Source organism: Asparagus officinalis, chromosome 5, assembly GCF_001876935.1.
Source record: "Asparagus officinalis chromosome 5, Aspof.V1, whole genome shotgun sequence".
Lineage (NCBI taxonomy): Eukaryota > Viridiplantae > Streptophyta > Magnoliopsida > Asparagales > Asparagaceae > Asparagus > Asparagus officinalis.
The window spans coordinates 110960138-110979509 of NC_033798.1; the positions used below are offsets into that span (position 1 = coordinate 110960138).

Sequence of the window (19372 nt, forward strand, 5' to 3'; positions counted from 1 at the left end):
TCATCCATCGTCGTCGGCGGGGGTATCTCTATCCCGATTACGAGAATGAGTGCTGCTCCCTCTAATATCTCCACTCTGAATGTTTAATTGAATAATCATTATGTGGTGTTTGATAACATATTAGATAAAAATGAATTTATAAATATAAGAAAAAAATAAGGTACCTGAGCACTACTCTGTCTAGCGCCGGAATTATCGCCAATCGAGCTAATGATCCGTATGACACCACCATACGCGCTATAAGGAATAGCACCGCCTAAATATTGTATAACATACCCCATGAGATCGTCCATCGAGTTCGCCGTCAGCGCAACTCTAGTCATCTCATTAGTCACCTGAATATGCAGCTCCGGGTCAATTTTGTCAATCAGATACGCAGAGATACGTGCGACAAATGGCATAGCCTGGAAACTGCTTGTGGCTGCTCTCGTCGATGTAGATGGTGTGGAGGATGCTGTGGACGATCTGATGCTTATACCAGGTGAAGCTCCGACACCATGTAGAGGATATCTTCCTCTCCTATTATTAGGGAGAAATAAATATTAAACTTTGCTCTCAAATTCAATAATGGTAAACAAATATAAATAGTATGTAGTATTCAAATTGATTCGATTTTTCACCATCCTTACCTATTATGACCCATCAGGTTCTGTGTGAGATTGATGTTCTCCTCTGCAGAAAGCATGTGAGGGTCTGGCTCGGTTTGTTCCTCCTCCTGCGAAATGTAGACAGATGCAACCTCCTTGGATGCGTTCTCAAATCCCTCCTAAAGCACAAATTTATAGTTAATTCAAGATAATGACCATATTATTTGTGTTCTCGTTTCCTCGTAATGTTAACAAAATAGAATTAATAATACTACTCAAGATATGTATAAATCTCACCACTAACTCGAGATTTTTTGTGATCTTATCCCGATTCCTCTCATCACCCCTATATTGTTCACGAAAAGTACCATATGCCGCTCTGGCCCTCAAGTGTATCGGCATTAATGATTTCCCCTGTCATATTATAAATTATGAGATTTCATAATCATACTAAACATTAAGATCTTTTAAATCTTTAAATGACATATACCGTATCTTGACAATAAACATCCTCCAGATTGGCGTAGGAGTGTGAGCCCAATTGATGGTCATGCAGCTTCTTTCTTCTATTTTCTGACCCATTTGTGGATTTATTCTTTAAAAAAAATTCTGTAAATATAAAATGAAATAATATCTTAAAATTATAAACTAAATTTTATGAAACTAACCTTGGCGGCATCGCTGTCCCAATACATGAGGAGAGCCGTGAAATGAATCTCGTCAACTCGGTCATCGAGGTTTAAAAACCTCTGCCAGTCCTCCTCATACCTGTCATAGGTTTCATGTTTGATCTCATGCCTCCATTGTTTGAGGACTGCTTCAACCTTGACATTAAACACATAATTCCAAGCCCCCTCAAAGTCCTCAAGGCAGAAGCAGTCCTGTAGATTTACATACACATTTAGTAAGGATAATTTAATATCAATTACTAATTATTAATAAATGAAAATCTAAAACAATATGCACTTACCATAAGCGCAGTCCATATTTCCTCGTATGCGGTCCATGGTAATTCTCGAAAATGAAAATAAGGGTTGACAATGGTCGCTCTACGCACGAGAACCCCAATATATGCATTCAATCGGGTTGACCAAGGACCAACGGGTAAATTAGAACTATTCCACCTAATAATGCCCCTCATTCCTCTTGGCGGTTGTTTAGAATCAGGCTTACCTCCGCCACGTCGTCCCTCTATGCGATCCTTCTTAGCACCTACAATAATGACAACATGATAATATATCATATAATATACAAATGTGAAAATTAAAAGTATTTATATAATTTACCATTCGCTATCTCTCTTTCTTTTGCTGCGAGTGCAACAGCTTTCCTAGTCTCCAACATAGGAAGCATTTCCTGATACCTTCTCGTAGCACGTGGGTGGTACTTCCTTGAATCAGCCTTGGACTTATGAGAGTCCGGAGGTAAAGGTAAACTGAGAAAGTCCTGGGTCTTTGGCCGCAAGTCAGTATGGAATGTATATGATGGATATGTCGGGGTCCAAGTAGCACCTACATAAGAAAGAAGAATCATTAATATTAAATTTTAATTGAACATTATTAATTATTAAATATTTAATACCTGCGTCGGGGGATGGTTCTGGTGCTGCGTCGGGGGATGGTTCTGGTGCTGCATCAGAGGGGTCGGGTGATGAATATCCAGCATCTACAACAAATGAACACTATGAGCTAGCTAACTAAAAATTTATAAAATATGTTAAAGTATTAATTAATTTTTATACCTGCATCCGAAGATGGTAGTGGATCATCAGCACCACTACCTAGGGTGATACTCCGTGAGCGATCACCCTCCAGGTCAAAGAGCCTCCTCATCCTCCTCCTCATCTGCAAATATAATAAAAACAATCGTTAAGAAAAAATTGTATACATGCTCATGAGATATGTTGTTATGAAATGCATTATTGTTTTTATTATGATAAGATAAAAATCGATAATGTGGTGTAACATATCAGGTTCATACCTACATCCAGCGCCACATTCTGTGCGTAAGAGAATTCTTGCCAAACATCATCAGATGAACCGATTGGTTCACTATAATTATCTTCACTTTCTTCAATATTTTTTTTATTGTTATTAGGAAGAACAACAGATCTTGGCTCCTTGTACAAAACCACCCAATCATACATGACATTCAGATCTTTCACATAGAAGCACTGATCAGCTTGTTCTGCGAAAATGAATTTCTCATCCGTATATAGTTATCGGTGAAGATTGACTAGTGTAAATCCATAATGATCCTTTTGCTTTTTTGCAGGACACCACCGAACCTTGAACATCGTGTAAGTACATTGTTTTGTTGAATTGTAACCCGGAGACGGATCTGCCAACTTTAATTTTTTATAAGGACAAGTGCCTTGAGCTTGCGTTTATAGGTTTTTCAAAGCAGTCGATCTTGGGCCCGCGCTAGTAGATATCCCTTCGGATTGTTTGCTCTTGTAGAGGAGTTAGATACTATGTTATACAGTATATTTTTCTATTGATAACATTTAGTTGTCTGTCCAGATTTTAGATTCATATTTTTATTCAATTATGTTATCACATATATTTTTCTCACTTAAAGTGTTAGATCCATTCTCTAGGTAATGTTTGGCTTCGTCCTAACTTGCATTTCGGAGCCTTTCGTACGCTTCAGATGGTTTTTTACTTTAAGTAATCTCTTATCCGAGCGTTTAATTCAGTAGAATAGTTTTTTTTCCAACACACACTTTTGGACCTAAGTAAATGACGATCTCAGTACCTGTCAAGTTGAGGGTCTCTTCTTTTCTTCAAATGTACATCAAACTAGTGATAATTTTTGTACTTATGACTCGCAGGGACGAACGACTGTCGATTAAACCATAACACTCTTTCGGCTATGTGCGTATTGAATAGCTTCAAATTTCATTGACACATACAGGACAAGCAACACTGTGCCTTTGTAGTGATAACCCTGACAGAATTAGCATAGCATAGAAATCATTAATCGTTATAGTAGATGACGTATTAAACGACTCTTTTAATGCATCATATGCTAAAATACCATCAGACATATTTGTTTTTAGATCATCATTAGATGGCTTAAGGTAGACATTCATTCTTTCCGGAGCTGCTTTACGCGGTACAGTAATGAAAGGTATCTAAACGGCTGTTTCATACAAGCAATGGACGGTAAATTATATCGGCTTATCAACTGCCAAGTGACCAGGCAGAGATTATTACCCCAAATGGGATTGAACACGCTTGATAGACCGGTTTAATTTCTTGCAATTTCGGCAACGAGGTAAATTTTATCAAATGCCTTCAAAGTTAAAGCATCAGGCAGATGTCTATTACATGTGCTACTCGATCATCCTTTATGCACTATTATTCTTTGCTGTTTCCTTGTATCATGATTAATCTTCGCAATTAGGGCAATTGGAATGTCGAAAGCAATTTGACTGGAATTTTCTTCTGTGTTATCATCGTCTTCCGTTGTATCCTTGATTGTAAGAATTTGGTGACGCTGTTCAACCTAGGAAAATCCGACATGTCGGACACGCTTTGAAGTTTTATTTGGGCTTTGTGGTACAAAAATACAACTCATGTCGGACCATGCATCAATCTTTTATATCAAAGACCAGAGCGGAGACATTCTTCTCAGCTTGATAATGTTGTTTGGGGTTGTATTCTCTCCTCAGGGATTGCAGCTCCGAGCAATCAAGAAGCATTTCAGAATAATTATGCTGAATACGCTAAGTGTCTTTATATGGAAGGAGTTTCAGCATAAATGAAAATCTGGAGTACTCGGTACATCCCTCATATAAGTCCTTTTCACTATCTTGTTAGAGAATATATTTGTGCGTATAAAATACGGTTCAAACTAGAACAAAATGAATAAAACCACAACTGTTATTTGATATCCAAAGTGAAAAACATAACCAGAGAGTTAAGATCAGGCAGATAATGGCCATGAAATATCAGTTATCTTGTCTTAGTGCTTTTCTCAACTTCCACTGGTGCTTTTCTCAACTTCCATTTATTATATGTTGAATTAATGCAGTCTCATTTAATAAAATTTGCAAATGCACACCTTCTATTGATTGATCTCTTGTCCACGTGTTAATAATATTCAAGTGATATAGAACACATGAATATTTTTGTACATGTGAATATTTCTAATTTCTCATGCACTAATATTTCATCCCCATGATTAGTGCACTGTGATATATGATAGTAATTATTACTTGGCATCGAACGTTCATTTTTTTTTACTGGACACACCTGTGATTTTTGCACGATTATATCTCTTGATTCTTTAAGTATCTTTGTCCAGAAGACAAACACTTTAAATTTTCTCTCTATCAATTAAGACGTGAAAAATTAATACCTCAGTGAAAAAGTATTCACTTTTCTGGGCAATCCCTGAAGGATCGCTTTGATCTATGAAAACCAATTCCCTCAAACGCAACTAGCAGACTGAATCAGAACTTTTTGGATTTCAAATACATGACTAAATATGATTCAGCTCTGTACCAAATTATCTAGCAGCTGAAACTCTGTAAGCAGAACATTACAGACAGTGATAAAATTGATCGAAAAATTCTTTTTCCTATTCCACGCAAATAATATTGTACTCCAGCAGCAGTACATGACCAAGAATTACACTTAGCATTCTGAATTGATTAGTAGTCGCAGAGAAACACAATCAATTGATGATTAGAAATCACAATGTCAGACTAGTTGGCTTACGAGTTGTGTTTGTAGCACATGCTACAATTTAGAAAATTACTTATACGCGTGGACAAGGGGGAGGCTATGAACATAGTAGGAGATCTTATCATGTAGCCATTTTTGGATTTTAAACCCTCGACTGAATACAATTTAACAAGTAATCTTGTACTCTTATAATAGTACAATTAAAAGCATTATGAACTAATCCTTGCATTAGTAGCTATTAAAAACACAACTAGCTGTTGTGAGAAACCATAATACAAGTTTAATTGGTTCAGTCGTAGTGCCTGAAGCACATGTCATAATTCAAATTAATATTCATAAGCTCGGACGAGGGGGAGGTAGTAGATCTTATTGAGGTGGTCAAGGTAAACTATTTGGTTTTTCTATATTTGGATTATATGCATTTGTCAGACAATTTTAATTTATCTTGATTTTGCTTTAAATTCTTGTGAACCTATGTGGTTTTTATTCATATGTGTATATTTTAGAATTTGTCTGACCTAAAATACACCATGTTGCGATAAGTTTAAGATTTAGGGACCCAAATTCTTTTAAATTCTGGCATGAGCGATTGGGTCATCTTGGGCAAAATATGATTTGTCGGATTTCCTTAAATTAAATGGGGCATTCAAACCAAATCCGACCAACTGCATATCACAATTTTCCCCTTTATCTAATACGTGGTGAAGAAGCGAAACATTTTCCATCTGCGTGTTCTTTATTTGTAGTACATGTTTCTATATCACCACCATAGCGTACCTCTATATGACCTCGGTGAAGGTACATACATTATTTATGAAACTCTGTCAATAATTTAGTACATATGGCCCATGTTAGGGGATCAATTTATAAATTGGTACGCTCACTGTATTTTCATTGAAGATCAATTCTCGACATTAGGGGGAGATTAGTGCCCAAAATACAAAATAATGTCAAGAAATTCCATTGGTGAAAAAGATCTTCAATATTTATATCCACGTAATAGTCAAACTGAACCAGAAGTTCACATGATAATCTGCCAAGAAAAGAGTGACTAAGCCCCATGTTCATGTTGAATATATCATTGATGATTTGATATGCCAGAAGCATATTGTGCCAAAAGCATATAAAACATGTTAGTGTAAAAGATAAAAGTCTGCGACAAACTAAATTATATATATAGAAAGACAGTCACTCCCATAACCTCCAGAAGAGGTTCATCCTGAAGATGGAATCTCCAGTAAATTGCACGTGCACTTGATAATCACAATACTGGAGATGCGGAACGGCCAAATCCAAACGTTAAGGGAAATGGCGAGGATTCGATTGACATAAAATAAGAATTAAAGTGGCCACGAATTTGTGAAAAAGGAGAAATATATAATATAAATATAAAAGTTGTCGACAACATAGTTGCCTCTATAGTTGCTCTTACTATCTCCGAAAATAATCTGGATCCAGAACCTAAGTCGGTAGTAGAGTGCTTGAAGCACTCGGACTAGGTGAGATGGAAAGTAGCAATTGTGGTTGAGCTGAACTCGCTAAAGTATTTTGAACCTGTAGTTCATATATCCCTGCAGGGTATAAATGGGTCTTCGTAAGAAAAATAAATGGAATTGTAAGGTGGTGAGATATAAAGCGAGATTCATAGCTAAATGGGTTCACGCAGAGACCCAACATCGATTTAGATGTAAAATATTCTCCTATTAGTGATTGTATTACGTTCCGCAAGTTAATACATATGACAGAAACTATGAATTTATATATGCAGTATATGTACGTCATGACCACATTTTTATATGAGTCATTAGACGCTAATATTTTTATATGAAAGTCACTGATGGACTTACAATTTCTGAATTAAGAGAAAACAAGAATCGCAACATGTAAATTATAAAGGTCGTTATACGACTTGAAACAGTCAGGTAGAACGTGGTATAACCGACTGAGTAAGTTCCTCCTGAAGAGGAGATATGTAAATAATGATGTATGCCCTTGTGTGTTTATAAAGAAATTCGAAAATGGCTTCTGTATTATATCGGTCAATATTAATGATATAAATATTATTGGAACGCACAAGGAGCTTACAGAAGCTAGCTCATGCCTAAAGATGGAGTTTAAAATGAAAGACTTGGGAAAAACCAAGTGTTGTCTCGGCCTGCAGATCGAGCATTTTCCCAGAAGGAATTTTTCTATACCAGTCAACCTATGTGAAAAAGGTTTTGGAAATATTTTATATGAATAAATCTCATTCACTTAGCACACCAATGGTCGTCCGGTCTCTCGAAGTGGATAAAGACCCATTTAGACCCAAAGAAGATAATGAAGAAATGTTAGCGCCAGAAGTTCCCTATCTAAGCACCATTGGAGCACTTCTTTATTTCGCAAATTGCACCAGGCCTGATATTACATTTGCAGTGAACTTGCTAGCAATGTATAGTGCTTATCCTACAAGGAGACAATAGAATGTCGTTAAACATTTCCTTCGCTATCTTCAAGGTACAAAAGATCTTGGACTATTCTATAAAAGAAACCAAGATATGACATTGGTGAGCTATTAGAACGCTGGCTACATATCTGATCCCCATAACGCCAGATCTCAGACTGGTTATGTTTTTCTCTGTGGTGGTACTGTTGTTTCTTAGAGGTCTGTTAAGCAGACTATGGTGACTACTTCTTATAACCACTCAGAGATTATCACTTTATATGAGGCCTCACGAGAATGTGTATGATTAAGATCGTTGATACGACATATTTGTGGCTCGTGTGGTCTAGTGAAAGATGATATTCCCCCCAATGTCCTTTATGAGGACAATGCAGCTTGTGTTGCACAAATGAGCAGTGGATATGTAAATAGAACCATGACAAAATATATTGCGTCAAAATTCTTTTATCCACATGAGCTCCAAAAGAATGGCGAAATCACCATCGAAAAAGTTCGCTCAAGTGACAATCTTGCAGATTTGTTCACTAAGTCTCTGCCTACATCAACTTATGAGAAATATGTTCACAATATGCACAGACTTGAAAGACTATCTTCTTCAGGGGGAGCAAATTCTTAAAGAACAATCCTGAAGATTGGGCCCTGAAGGTCTATTATCATAATTTGCCCCTTTTCTCTAAGTTTTGTCCCACTGGGTTTTTCTTAGCATAGACTCAGAAGATTGTCATCATCAGGGGGAGCGAATTTTCAACGCAATCCCGAAGATTATGCCTTGAAGGACTATAGTTGTACTCTTTTTCCCTTTTGCTAAGTTTTGTCCCACATGGTTTTCTTACCTAAAGATTTTTAATGAGGCAACTAATGCAACACAAGTTTGGATCCCGAAGATCTATAGTTGTACTCTTTTTCCCTTTGCTAAGTTTTGTCCCACAGGGTTTTCTTAGCTAAAGGTTTTTAATAAGGCAACTAATGCAACAAGAATCTACTAATGTCGTGTACTCTGTTAGACCCTAGAGGGGGGTGATTAGGGTCTTATGCTAATCTAATCCGATTAAATACCAATTAAAATTAATTAATAAGTTATCCTAGCAAGTATGAAATATAATAATATATATTAGCTAGGATAAGCAATATAAACAACAAGATATATATCCTATATGATAAAAAATATAATGCAAGGATATATAAACTAACACAAGGGGTAAACAATCTAAACAAGATAGTGGATGAAATAAATGAGCAATGCACAAATGGCGATATAAGATGAATGCAAAAATAAATACGCCAAAGCACACTCAAACACAATCAAATGATCACGGAGTTCGGACCTTCCGTCCTACGTCTCCGCTCCCCACTCCCGGGGAGAAATCCACTATCACAATCGGGTTTTCTACGCTCACTCCGCAATAACGTTTACACCTCACAATGTCGGGTTTTTCAACGCTCACGCGAATAAAGTCACTCTCACAATCGGATTTTCTAGTTCACCGAAAACTTCACAACACACTCTCGGTTTCTAGCTCACCGAAAACCTTACCACACTCACAATTGTAACAAATATAAAATTTGTTTCTGCTACAATAGATAAGACACAATAAAGCACAACTCAATGTTACAATCTTCACAACCCTAATATACTATGTATGCAAATACAATAAGCTCAAGTGAGTGTGGTAACAATGAGATCAATAAATCAAAACTAAACTCAATTAAAATCTAGCATATAGAAATTATAAACAAATAATAAATAGCGCTAGAAATGAGTTTAGAGATTCTTCTCTGAATAACAAGATGGAGAGATGAAGATGAAGCCAAACAAGAAGATGATCTCCTCCACTTGTGAAAACTAAACAGCTTTAAACTAAACCCTTAAACAAGCTTAAACAAGCTTAAACTCTTTTTAAAACCCTTGTTTAAAACTTCTTTAAAACATACTTGGATCAATTAGAAGAGATCAGCAATGGGGTATTTATACCTCTCACAACTCAGCCAAAACCCAAGAAAAAAGACAAAACAGCCCCAAGGCAACGGTCAAAAAACTAGCCGTTGGAAGCAGAAAAATCACTCGTCGGTCGACCGAAAAATTCGTCGGTCGACCGGAAATTTTCATCGGTCGACCGGACCGTCGACCGACAGGTTCTCTGTCGCCCAGTGAACATCTGACCTCTGGCGTTCGGCTCGACCCGGTCTGCGCGTCGACCGAAAACAGATATGACAGGTTCTGAAAAACTGTTATCTGATTTTAAAACGCTGTTTAAAAATATCAAATAAATTCCAAAAAATATAAAACTTTGGGGAATGATTGTAGACATGATGATAAACATGCTACAGTAACTGGTTATCAGAAAGGACTTTCCAAATGAAAAATATCATCATTTTACAAACTAGTCCAAAACATGAAAATATGAGATACTTGAATTTTGATGTTTTGACATAAACCAACTTTTGAAACTTTGTAAAATATTTTTATAGACTTAGTAAAACATGTATAAACTGATATTGAAGTCTACAAGCTAAGAATACAATATTTTCACAAATACAATAGAAAATGAAACCTATGAGTATGTATATGAAAATATGTTTGTTTCATATCTAAATTGATAAACCAAATCACAATAATAAATATGAAACATGTAATTTCATATTTATAAACATGAAAACTAAAACTTGTGTTGTATATATATGTGACTACATATGTATACAAGGAAACTAATAAAATGTGTGTGTATAGATAATTGAGCTTAGAGTACTTAACACACATAATATAAATCCTAAACTACATTACCCAAGCAATCTTGATCTTCAATTAAGCTTGACTTGGTACACGTTGCGGATGAAGCTTGAACTTGATCTTTAACTATGAATTGCATGTTGCTTCACTCCACAATTCCGCCAACCTCCATTTGATATCGTCGTTATGGCGCAATCCATCCATCCTCCAACTACGTTGTTTGTCTATAATAAATAAGAAAACACAAATACTAGACAAACAACATTAGTGGTAAATTGTTTGTTAAACATCATCAAAACAAGAAGGCCAACATACTCTTTTCCTCGACTAGTTTTTATCCCACTGGGTTTTTCTAGCGAGGTTTTTAATGAGGCATTGACATTTCGAAGTAATGTCCAAGGGGGAGTGTTGAAATCTAAAAGACATTTTGTTGATATTTAAAAGATATTTTGTTGATATCTAAAAGATATTTTGTTGATATCTAAAAGACAAAATGTATGTGGACATTACTTTGTAATCTAAAAGACAAAATGTATGTGGACATTACTTTGTATGTGGACTATTAATTTTATGTCCTTTTGTATTCCATCATGTATCTATAAATTTTGTATGTGGACTATTAATTTTATGTCCTTTTGTATTCCATCATGTATCTATAAATTGTACGATGTATGAAAATGGAAGATGATGAATAATAGATTACAATTTCTCTTCTTCTCTTGTCTATTGTCCCTTGTTTCATTTCTATAGTATATTACAACATGTACTATATAATTCTCATATATGAGGCTCAAAAAGCTCGAGGACCAATGGTGAGAAGCTTTCTAATGTTTGTGTAACCTAAACTAGTATTTTATTCAAAACTTCATGTTTCTCAATCTTACTTTAAAAAACACATCAAAAATGCACTTTTCTCTTCTAAAACCTATAGTATACCATTTTATCCCCTTCCAATTTCATCTCGCACCTCCTCCCTATTTCGATACCTTGATTTTAAGAAACAATTTGGTGCATATCATTATTCAATAATTTTATATAGTAAGAAATCTAAATTTGTTATTTAAAATTGGTTATTTAGAATATTTATGTGATTTTCTAAGTTTCAAATCTTCATCTAAATTTTTAATTGATGAGGTTTTCCATGTGTCACCCTCAAAATGATTAAAATTTTGAGTGGATGGTTGGATGATATTTGCAACATCTCGGTCAAGCTTGTAAAGGATCTCCATAAGAGATTAGTTAATAAGTATTTTAGCTAATCATATATTACTTAATAATATTTTCCATATAAAGTTAATAATATTTTTCTTATATAAAGATAAGATTTTTTGTATATATAAAAATATAGGGAGATATTTCCTTATATTTAAAGATAAAAGTTTTGGAATGGATATATTCAAGGATTTTTAGTCAATAAGATATTAGCTAATAATATTTTTCTATATAAAATTAATAATATTTTTCATATATAAAAATAAGATTTTTCGTACATATAAAGATGTACTAAGATATATCGTTAGTTAATTTCTATAGTTAATAATATTTTTTGTATAAAAATAATAATATTTTCCAAATATAAAGCTAAGATTTTCTGATATATAAAGAAATTATAAGATATTTTCGTATATTTAAATAGAAAGGATATCTCTAATTTTAGTTAATAAAATATTACTTAATAGTATTTTCTATATAAAATTAATATATTTTCTATATATGATGATAAGATTTTACGTATATACAAAGATGTACTAAAATATTTTAGTAGTTAATTTCTGTAGTTAATAATATCTTACATATAAAATTAATAATATTTTTCATATAAAATGGTAATATTTTTCGTATATATAAAGAGGTGGTAAGATATTTTGGTAGTTAATTATGTATATTTAGAGATAATAATTTTGGAAACAACATCTTTAAGAATTTTACTTAATTTTGGAAACAACATCTTTAAGAATTTTAGTTAATAATATTTTCCATATAAATTAATAATATTTTCTACATATAAAGATAAGATTTTGGGAAAAATGTGTCCAGGCCCCAAAATGAGAAAGTTTATGTGACCCGCCCCCTTGTATTTTGGCCCATGTGATTCAGCCTCAAAAAGTACCATTTAATATTTTAAGGCCCCTCCACGTCAGCAATATAAAAAAAGAAATTGTATTTTAAAAAAAACTCGAAATTACCCCTCCACTTATCTTCCCCAGACGTCTGATCCACAAAATACATGGAAAGTCACGCCCATTAATGCGATCTGATGGAAAAAAATAAAGGGAAATTTCCCACCCTTTTTTGAACTCTATCATGAGCAATAACTCATGTTAGTTCTAAGTTATTTAATGTTAGTTCTAACTTATTTTATGTTAGTTCTAACTTAGTTCTAATTCATGTTAGAGCTAATTTTAAGTAGATATGTTTATACCATGTTATAGTGGCTATGTTAGTTCTAGTTGAGCTCATGTTAGTTCTGATGGTTCTCGTGTTAGTTCTAGATGATTTCATGTTAGTTCTACTTCCAGCTAGTGTTGGTTCTAATATAAGCATTAGTTCTAGTGGTTATATTAGTTCTAGTTGAGCTCTTGTTAGAACTGACATGATACCTGTTAGAATTGATACTAGAGAAGCTAGAACTAACACATCATCAAGTAGAACTAACATGGCATTTAGACCTAACAATTACGCTAGAACTAACGACTTAAATAAATTAGAACTAACACGATACCAATTAGAACTAACACTGAAGAAGCTAGAACTAACATATCATTAAGTAGAACTAACATAGCGTTTAGACCCAACAATTATGTAGAACTAACGACTTAAATAAATTACAACTAACACGATATCTGTTAGAACTAACACTAGAGAAGGTAGAACTAACACGGCATAAATTAGAACTAACATCGCGTTTAGACCCAACACTTACGCTAGAACTAACGCATTAAATAAATTAGAACTAACACGATACCAAATAGAACTAACACTAGAGAAGCTAGAACTAACACATCATCAAGTAGAACTAACATGGTGTTTAGACCAACAAGTACGCTAGAAATAATGCATTACATAAATTAGAGCTAACACGATACCAGTTAGAACTAACACTGGAGAAGGTAGAACTAATATAGCATAAATTAGAGCTAACATGACGTTTTGACCCAACACTTACGCTAGGAATATCATATTAAATAAATTAGAACTAACATGATACCTATTAGAACTGACACTGGAGAAGCTAGAACTAACACATCATCAAGTAGAACTAACATGGCGTTTAGAACCAATAATTACGCTAGAACTAACGACTTAAATAAATTAGAACTAACACGATATCTGTTAGAACTAACACTGGAGAAGCTAGAACTAACATGATATAAATTGGAACTAACATGACGTTTAGACCTAACATTTGCGCTAGAACTAACGCATTAAATAAATTAGAACTAACACGAGCTGGTAAAAATTAGAACTAACATGAGCTGGTAAAAATTAGAACTAACATGAGTTGCGATAGAACAAACATGAGCTAACTCTAGTTATTTATGCTATTTTTTAAATTCTATCATGAGCTAACTCATGTTAGTTCTAACTTATTTCAAATTAGTTCTAACTTATTTTAAGTTAGTTCTAATTTATTTTATGTTAGTTCTAATGGCAAGTAAGAGCTAACTTTAAGTGGAACTAACATTTACACTTTGGCTACTTGGTCTAGCGGTAAAGCTTGGGAATTTGGAGAGGAGGTCAGGAGTTCAAACCCATGCAACTACAATATATATTTAAAGGTCTTTGATTGGGCCTTGGGCCTTGGGGCTCTTTGTTAGTTCTAACTAATTTTATGTTGGTTCTAACTTGCTCTTTGTTAGTTCTAACTTACTCTTTGTTAGTTCTAACTCACTTAAAGTTAGTTCTAACTTGCTCTTTGTTAGTTCTAACTCACTTCATGTTAGTTCTACTTCTAATTCATGTTAGTTCTAACTTGTTCTTTGTTAGTTCTAACTTACTTTATGTTAGTTCTAACCCACTGCATATTAGTTTTAGTTCTAATTCATGTTAGTTTTAGGCTCTTGGGCTCTTTATTAGTTCTAACTCATATTTATGTTGATTGTAACTCACTTCATGTTAGTTCTAGTTCTAATTCATGTTAGTTCTAACTTAACTCACTAGAACTAACGCTTATATTAGAAATAACACTACATGAAAGTTAGAACTAACATGACAATAACTAGAACTAACACAAGAACCACTAGAACTAACAGGGGCTCAACTAGAACTAACATACCACAAGAACTAACACTTATATTAGAAATAACAATAGCTAAAAATTAGAACTAACACGCTGCGATTGACCCTCAACTTTTCTTTTTCCATTGAAACTAGAGAGCTTAATTTTTCAAAGTAGAGGTCTCACTTCTTAATCAAATAAGGGCAGATAATTCTGTGTCTAGATATGTAATTTGATTTTATTTCATTATGAACATACCAACCTTAGGAGGAAGAAGGAGGGAGGCCCTGACAAATTTTGTTCAAGACTGTTGAGATGTGGTTGTAGGAAAATGCAATGTCAGAGGTTATATTTTCCTAATATTTACAGACAAGATTTCATTCATTTACCAAATTTGTAAGAATGTCCTCTCTAATAGATGAAGCATCTCAATAGACTGGTCATCAATGAGGATGCATGGGATGCTTGCCGGTGAGTTCCAATTCAAACAACTTGCTTAATGAACACGCTCCAGACTAATATCCAACATAAACATACATAGATGCATAAGTTTGCATATGAGTCCAGCTCTTCAAAGCTTCCTTTCGTCAAACTTGTTTCCAGTCTCCCAGCTTACACACAGTTTCAGCAAATGGCAGCGGACAGAACTAACATGTCAGTGAATAGAAGTAACGTAGGAGATAACAGAACTAACATGAAAGCGGGTAGAACTAACGTAAGAGATGACAGAACTAACATGAAAGCTGGTAGAACTAACAGTCCAGTCCTCAGAACTAACAGTCCAGCCTTTAGAACTAACAGTCCAGCCCTTAGAACTAACATTCCATCCCTTAGAACTAACAGTCCAGACTACTCAGCTCATAACCAGATTTCAACAGCTTCCCGATGTTGTTGTTTTTGTTGAAGGTGAACCTGTTGTGGTTTATGAAGATGGCGTCGAGGTCCTTGTCGAAGATTGCTCGGAGGGCACCTTGTCCTCAAACTCGTTGTACTTGATGTCGAGAAATTTTAGGGAGGGGAGCCAGAGGACGACCCTAGGAAACTTACCGACGAACCGATTGTTGCTCAGGTCGAGCTCGAAGAGCAACCTCATCCTCTCGAAGGTCCGAGGAATCGTGTCGCAGAACCTGTTGGAGTTTATGAAGAGATCCAGGTCCCTCAAGAAGCCGAGCTCCTCGGGGAGGTACCCGGTGATGTCGCCGGCATCGATGACCTCGATGGAGCGGTTCGATTGTAGGGTGGGGCCGCGGTGGGTGCAGGGTTCATAGTTCTAATTTTCCTTGTCCCCCCTTTTAAATTCACAGCTTCTTAGATTCTTTTGTCAACTTTTAATCACATTGTCTTTAATTTTTAGCTAAATGTCGATATGCCTGAAGATTCAATGTGAGCTTCTGAAAATTTCTATTGTTAATCTCTTATACAGAACTCTGTCAATCACTAAATCGCACAAGAAAAAGGCATTAAAGAAGAACCCAAACCGCTGTTCAAGAATCCAAGGAGATCTTATTTCAATTAAATGAAAGAGAAAAACTACAAAAACCCAATATCGATTCCCTTCATAAATTACAAGAAAAAATTAAATGAAAGAGAAAAACTACAAAAACCCAATATCGATTCCCTTCATAAATTACAAGAAAACTAGAGCACTATCTTGATTAAGACATTGATTCGATTCCCTTCATAAATTACAAGAAAACTAGAGCACTATCTTGATTAAGACATTGATTTGGGTAAAGAAATTCTGTAACTCAGAAAAGGAAGAACGACGATGTTATGGACTAAAGCTCTGAGCCCCGTCAGCTCACGGGTCCTATGGACCATGTTCTGTGTTTGTCATTGAACCCACGTTCACGGGCTGTTTCAAGATGACTCCCCGACCTCCGACTCCATGACCATCGTCCCGCCTTCTCCTTCCACGGCCTCCCCAGGTCCTGATCATTTTTAGTGGTCATGACGGAAGTGAGAGAGAAGGAGAAGGTGAGAGATAGAGGAGAGAGAGAGAGAGAGAGAGAGGGAGAGAGAGAGAGAGAGAGAGAGAGAGAGAACTTACCTTCTGCAAGACCACCAATTGATTTCCAAAAGGATCATCCTTGAGTGCACCATAGAATTGTTGTGGTTCTTGAGCAAATCCACTGAATACCTCATTGTCAAAGCCAAGCAAGAGGCACATCCCATGAAGAATAACCAACGGATTATTTGCAAACATGTCACAGTCCACATTGAGGATGAAAGGAGCATTTGTCATGACTCCCGATACTCTCGTCTGCAAATATTATCAAGTTCAGAATTATTAGCATTTTATAATTTTACTTGAAAATATTTAGTTATTATTGTATTCTTGGTTGTTTGTTGATGATATTTACATAACTTCTCCATCATTTTGCGGTCATTCGTTTCTGATTGCATGATTTTTTAGCAACCTTGTAGTAAAAGGGATGTCAATTTTCCCTCCTCCTCCTTCTCCTCCTCCTCCTCCTCCTCAACCTCCCCCTCTCCCTCCTCATAATCCTCTTCCTCCTCATCCTGATTCTGTCGAGGGTCGTTATCTCAGCAGTGAACCATCGGTCTTCGACACCACCTCCGTGACCAACGAGATGTTTTATTGCAACGTCGGTCCCGCTCTTCTGCGATACACAATCCCCGCACCGCCCTTTCCGATCACATTATCATCCCTTACGCTTTCAATCACATCGGAGATGGTGAAGTTTTAACGTTGGAATGCGGTGAGCTTCCATGTGTTGGAGTTTGACTTTGATCGCCACGAGCGGTGTAACTTCATGGCGAGGAGAGCGAGGATTGAGAAGAAGATCAGTATTAAGATTGCCCGGGTTAGGTTCTTGTGTGCGGAGTTATTTCTTGAGTTTTTGGGAGTGTGAGAGGAGATGCAGGGGGATGACCGGTGTAATTGAACTCCGCAGAGGGCGGGGTTGCCTTCGAACGAGCTCGCGTTGAAGACGAGGAAATGGCCTTGGATCGGGATTGTGCCTGAAAAATTGTTATAGGAGAGATCGATTGTTGTTAGGCTCTGCATTTTCTCTATCTCCGATGGGATTTCACCGGTGAATTGGTTCCTTGATAGGTTCAGCGTGCCGAGAATATGAAGACGAGGAGGAGGAGGAGGAAGAGGATGAGGAGGAGGAGGGAGAGAGGGAGGTTGAAGAGGAGGAGGAGGAGGAGGAAGAGGATGAGGAGGAGGGAGGGGGGTTAAAATCAGGATGAGTTTTTGATTGAGGGGTTTATGCAAAAAAAAACCCATCAGCACTGGCTGGAACAGTAACTCCGGCCAAATTTAAGGCTTATATGGCGCCAAAGTCGACAAAATATACCAATCTGACAAAACTTAAAGAAAATATACCAACATGTCACCAAACCTCTACAAAATATACCAATCTGGCCATTTTGCATATAAAATTTAAAGATAAAATTTTTGGAAAAGATATATTTAATAATTTTAGTTAATAAGATATTAGTTAATTAATAATATTTTCCTTATATAAGGATACCATTTTACTTATAAAGATAAATTTAATAAATACTAATTATTAGTTATTAGTTATATTATACGGAATATACATTTCCTCCATCATTTTAAATATTCTAAAATTGTCAAAATAAAGTAACATGCAAATATGCTATAATCTCACAAAACTAAATAGGATTTTTTTTTACATAAATATCTAATTATCATTATTCAATGATTTTTTATAGTAAGAAATAAAATTTATTGTTTTGCACTTAAATTTGGTTATTTAGTGCACTTATGTGATTTTCTAAATTATAAATCTTCGTTTAGTTTGAATTTCCTCTCAAAGTCAATGGATAACTATGGTACTAATGCTGTCAAAATATTTACACTGCACTTATTAATTCTACTTACAATATGTTTTATATTCTTTATAAAGGTAATAAATATAGGGGGAAAATATGTCCAGGCCCCAAAAACAGAAACATCATGTGCTGCAGCCCCTCCTAGTTTCCCCCATGTGGTTCAGCCCCTTGAAGTATGACATTTTGTGCTGCAGCCCCTTTTTACCAATTATTACATGCCAGCTAAGCTAAACTCCCCAAAATAATCTTATCCCCTCTCCTCAATCCTTCAAACCTAGCTCTCTCTCTCTCTCTCTCTCTCTCTCTCTCTCTCTCTCTCTCTCCCCCATGAAGGGGCTGCAGGCACAAGGTCACTCTTTTTTTTTTTTGAATTTGATGAGAAGTCACTGCTTGTTAAGGAGATTGTTAGTCAAGATGGCGAAGAGATGTCTGTTGGGTTTGAAATTTTAAGAGCTGATCTTAGTGCTGGAGCTGAGGAAGGAGATGGTGAAGCTTTTTTTGATAAATTTGATGTTGGCATTCTTATCTTTGCTTGGGTTTTGTCATGGAGTATTCTCCCTGAAGAAATGTTGAATGCCTTAACTTGCAGGAATTTAATGCTAAAATTTGATGTTGGTATTCTTATCTTCGCTTGGATTTCGTGTTTGTGTTAGTTCTAACTTAGTATAAAATAGAACTAATGGGGTTAAAATTAGAACTAACTTGTTATAACATAAAACTAACTTAGTATAAAATAGAACTAACTTGGTATAAAATAGAACTAACGTGGTATAAAATAGAACTAACTTAGTATAAAAATAGAACTAACTCATGTTAGTTCTAATCTACACAGTTAGTTCTATTTTGTAGCGTGTTAGTTCTAATCTGCACAGT

At 35.4% G+C, this 19372-nt stretch overlaps 2 protein-coding genes across 2 annotated transcripts; both read right to left on the minus strand.

Annotated features, from left to right (window-relative positions):
• On the minus strand, positions 1 to 1111 carry LOC109842374. Its single transcript, XM_020411260.1, has 5 exons — positions 1078 to 1111; positions 885 to 1001; positions 630 to 766; positions 165 to 519; positions 1 to 75 (listed from the first exon to the last, which is right to left on the minus strand). Exons 2-5 carry the CDS (start codon positions 987 to 989, stop codon positions 1 to 3), a joined length of 672 nt encoding a protein of 223 aa, XP_020266849.1. The 5' UTR covers positions 990 to 1001; positions 1078 to 1111.
• LOC109842375 lies at positions 1185 to 2334 on the minus strand. Its single transcript, XM_020411262.1, has 5 exons — positions 2329 to 2334; positions 2169 to 2268; positions 1874 to 2098; positions 1558 to 1799; positions 1185 to 1196 (listed from the first exon to the last, which is right to left on the minus strand). The coding sequence occupies exons 1-5, from the start codon at positions 2332 to 2334 to the stop codon at positions 1185 to 1187; spliced, it is 585 nt and encodes a 194-aa protein (XP_020266851.1).

What these genes read in the sequence shown, in the direction of transcription:
- LOC109842375 (XM_020411262.1), bottom strand. An exon ending in AGAACCATCCCCCGACGCAG is followed by an intron (nt 2,099 to 2,168) that starts GTATTAAATATT and finishes TTTCTTATGTAG; the next exon opens with GTGCTACTTGGACCCCGACA. An exon ending in AGAAAGAGAGATAGCGAATG is followed by an intron (nt 1,800 to 1,873) that starts GTAAATTATATA and finishes TCATTATTGTAG; the next exon opens with GTGCTAAGAAGGATCGCATA.
- LOC109842374 (XM_020411260.1), bottom strand. Translation starts at nt 989, where the DNA reads ATGCCGATACACTTGAGGGCCAGAGCGGCATATGGTACTTTTCGTGAA. An exon ending in AACCTGATGGGTCATAATAG is followed by an intron (nt 520 to 629) that starts GTAAGGATGGTG and finishes CCCTAATAATAG; the next exon opens with GAGAGGAAGATATCCTCTAC. An exon ending in CTAGACAGAGTAGTGCTCAG is followed by an intron (nt 76 to 164) that starts GTACCTTATTTT and finishes TTAAACATTCAG; the next exon opens with AGTGGAGATATTAGAGGGAG.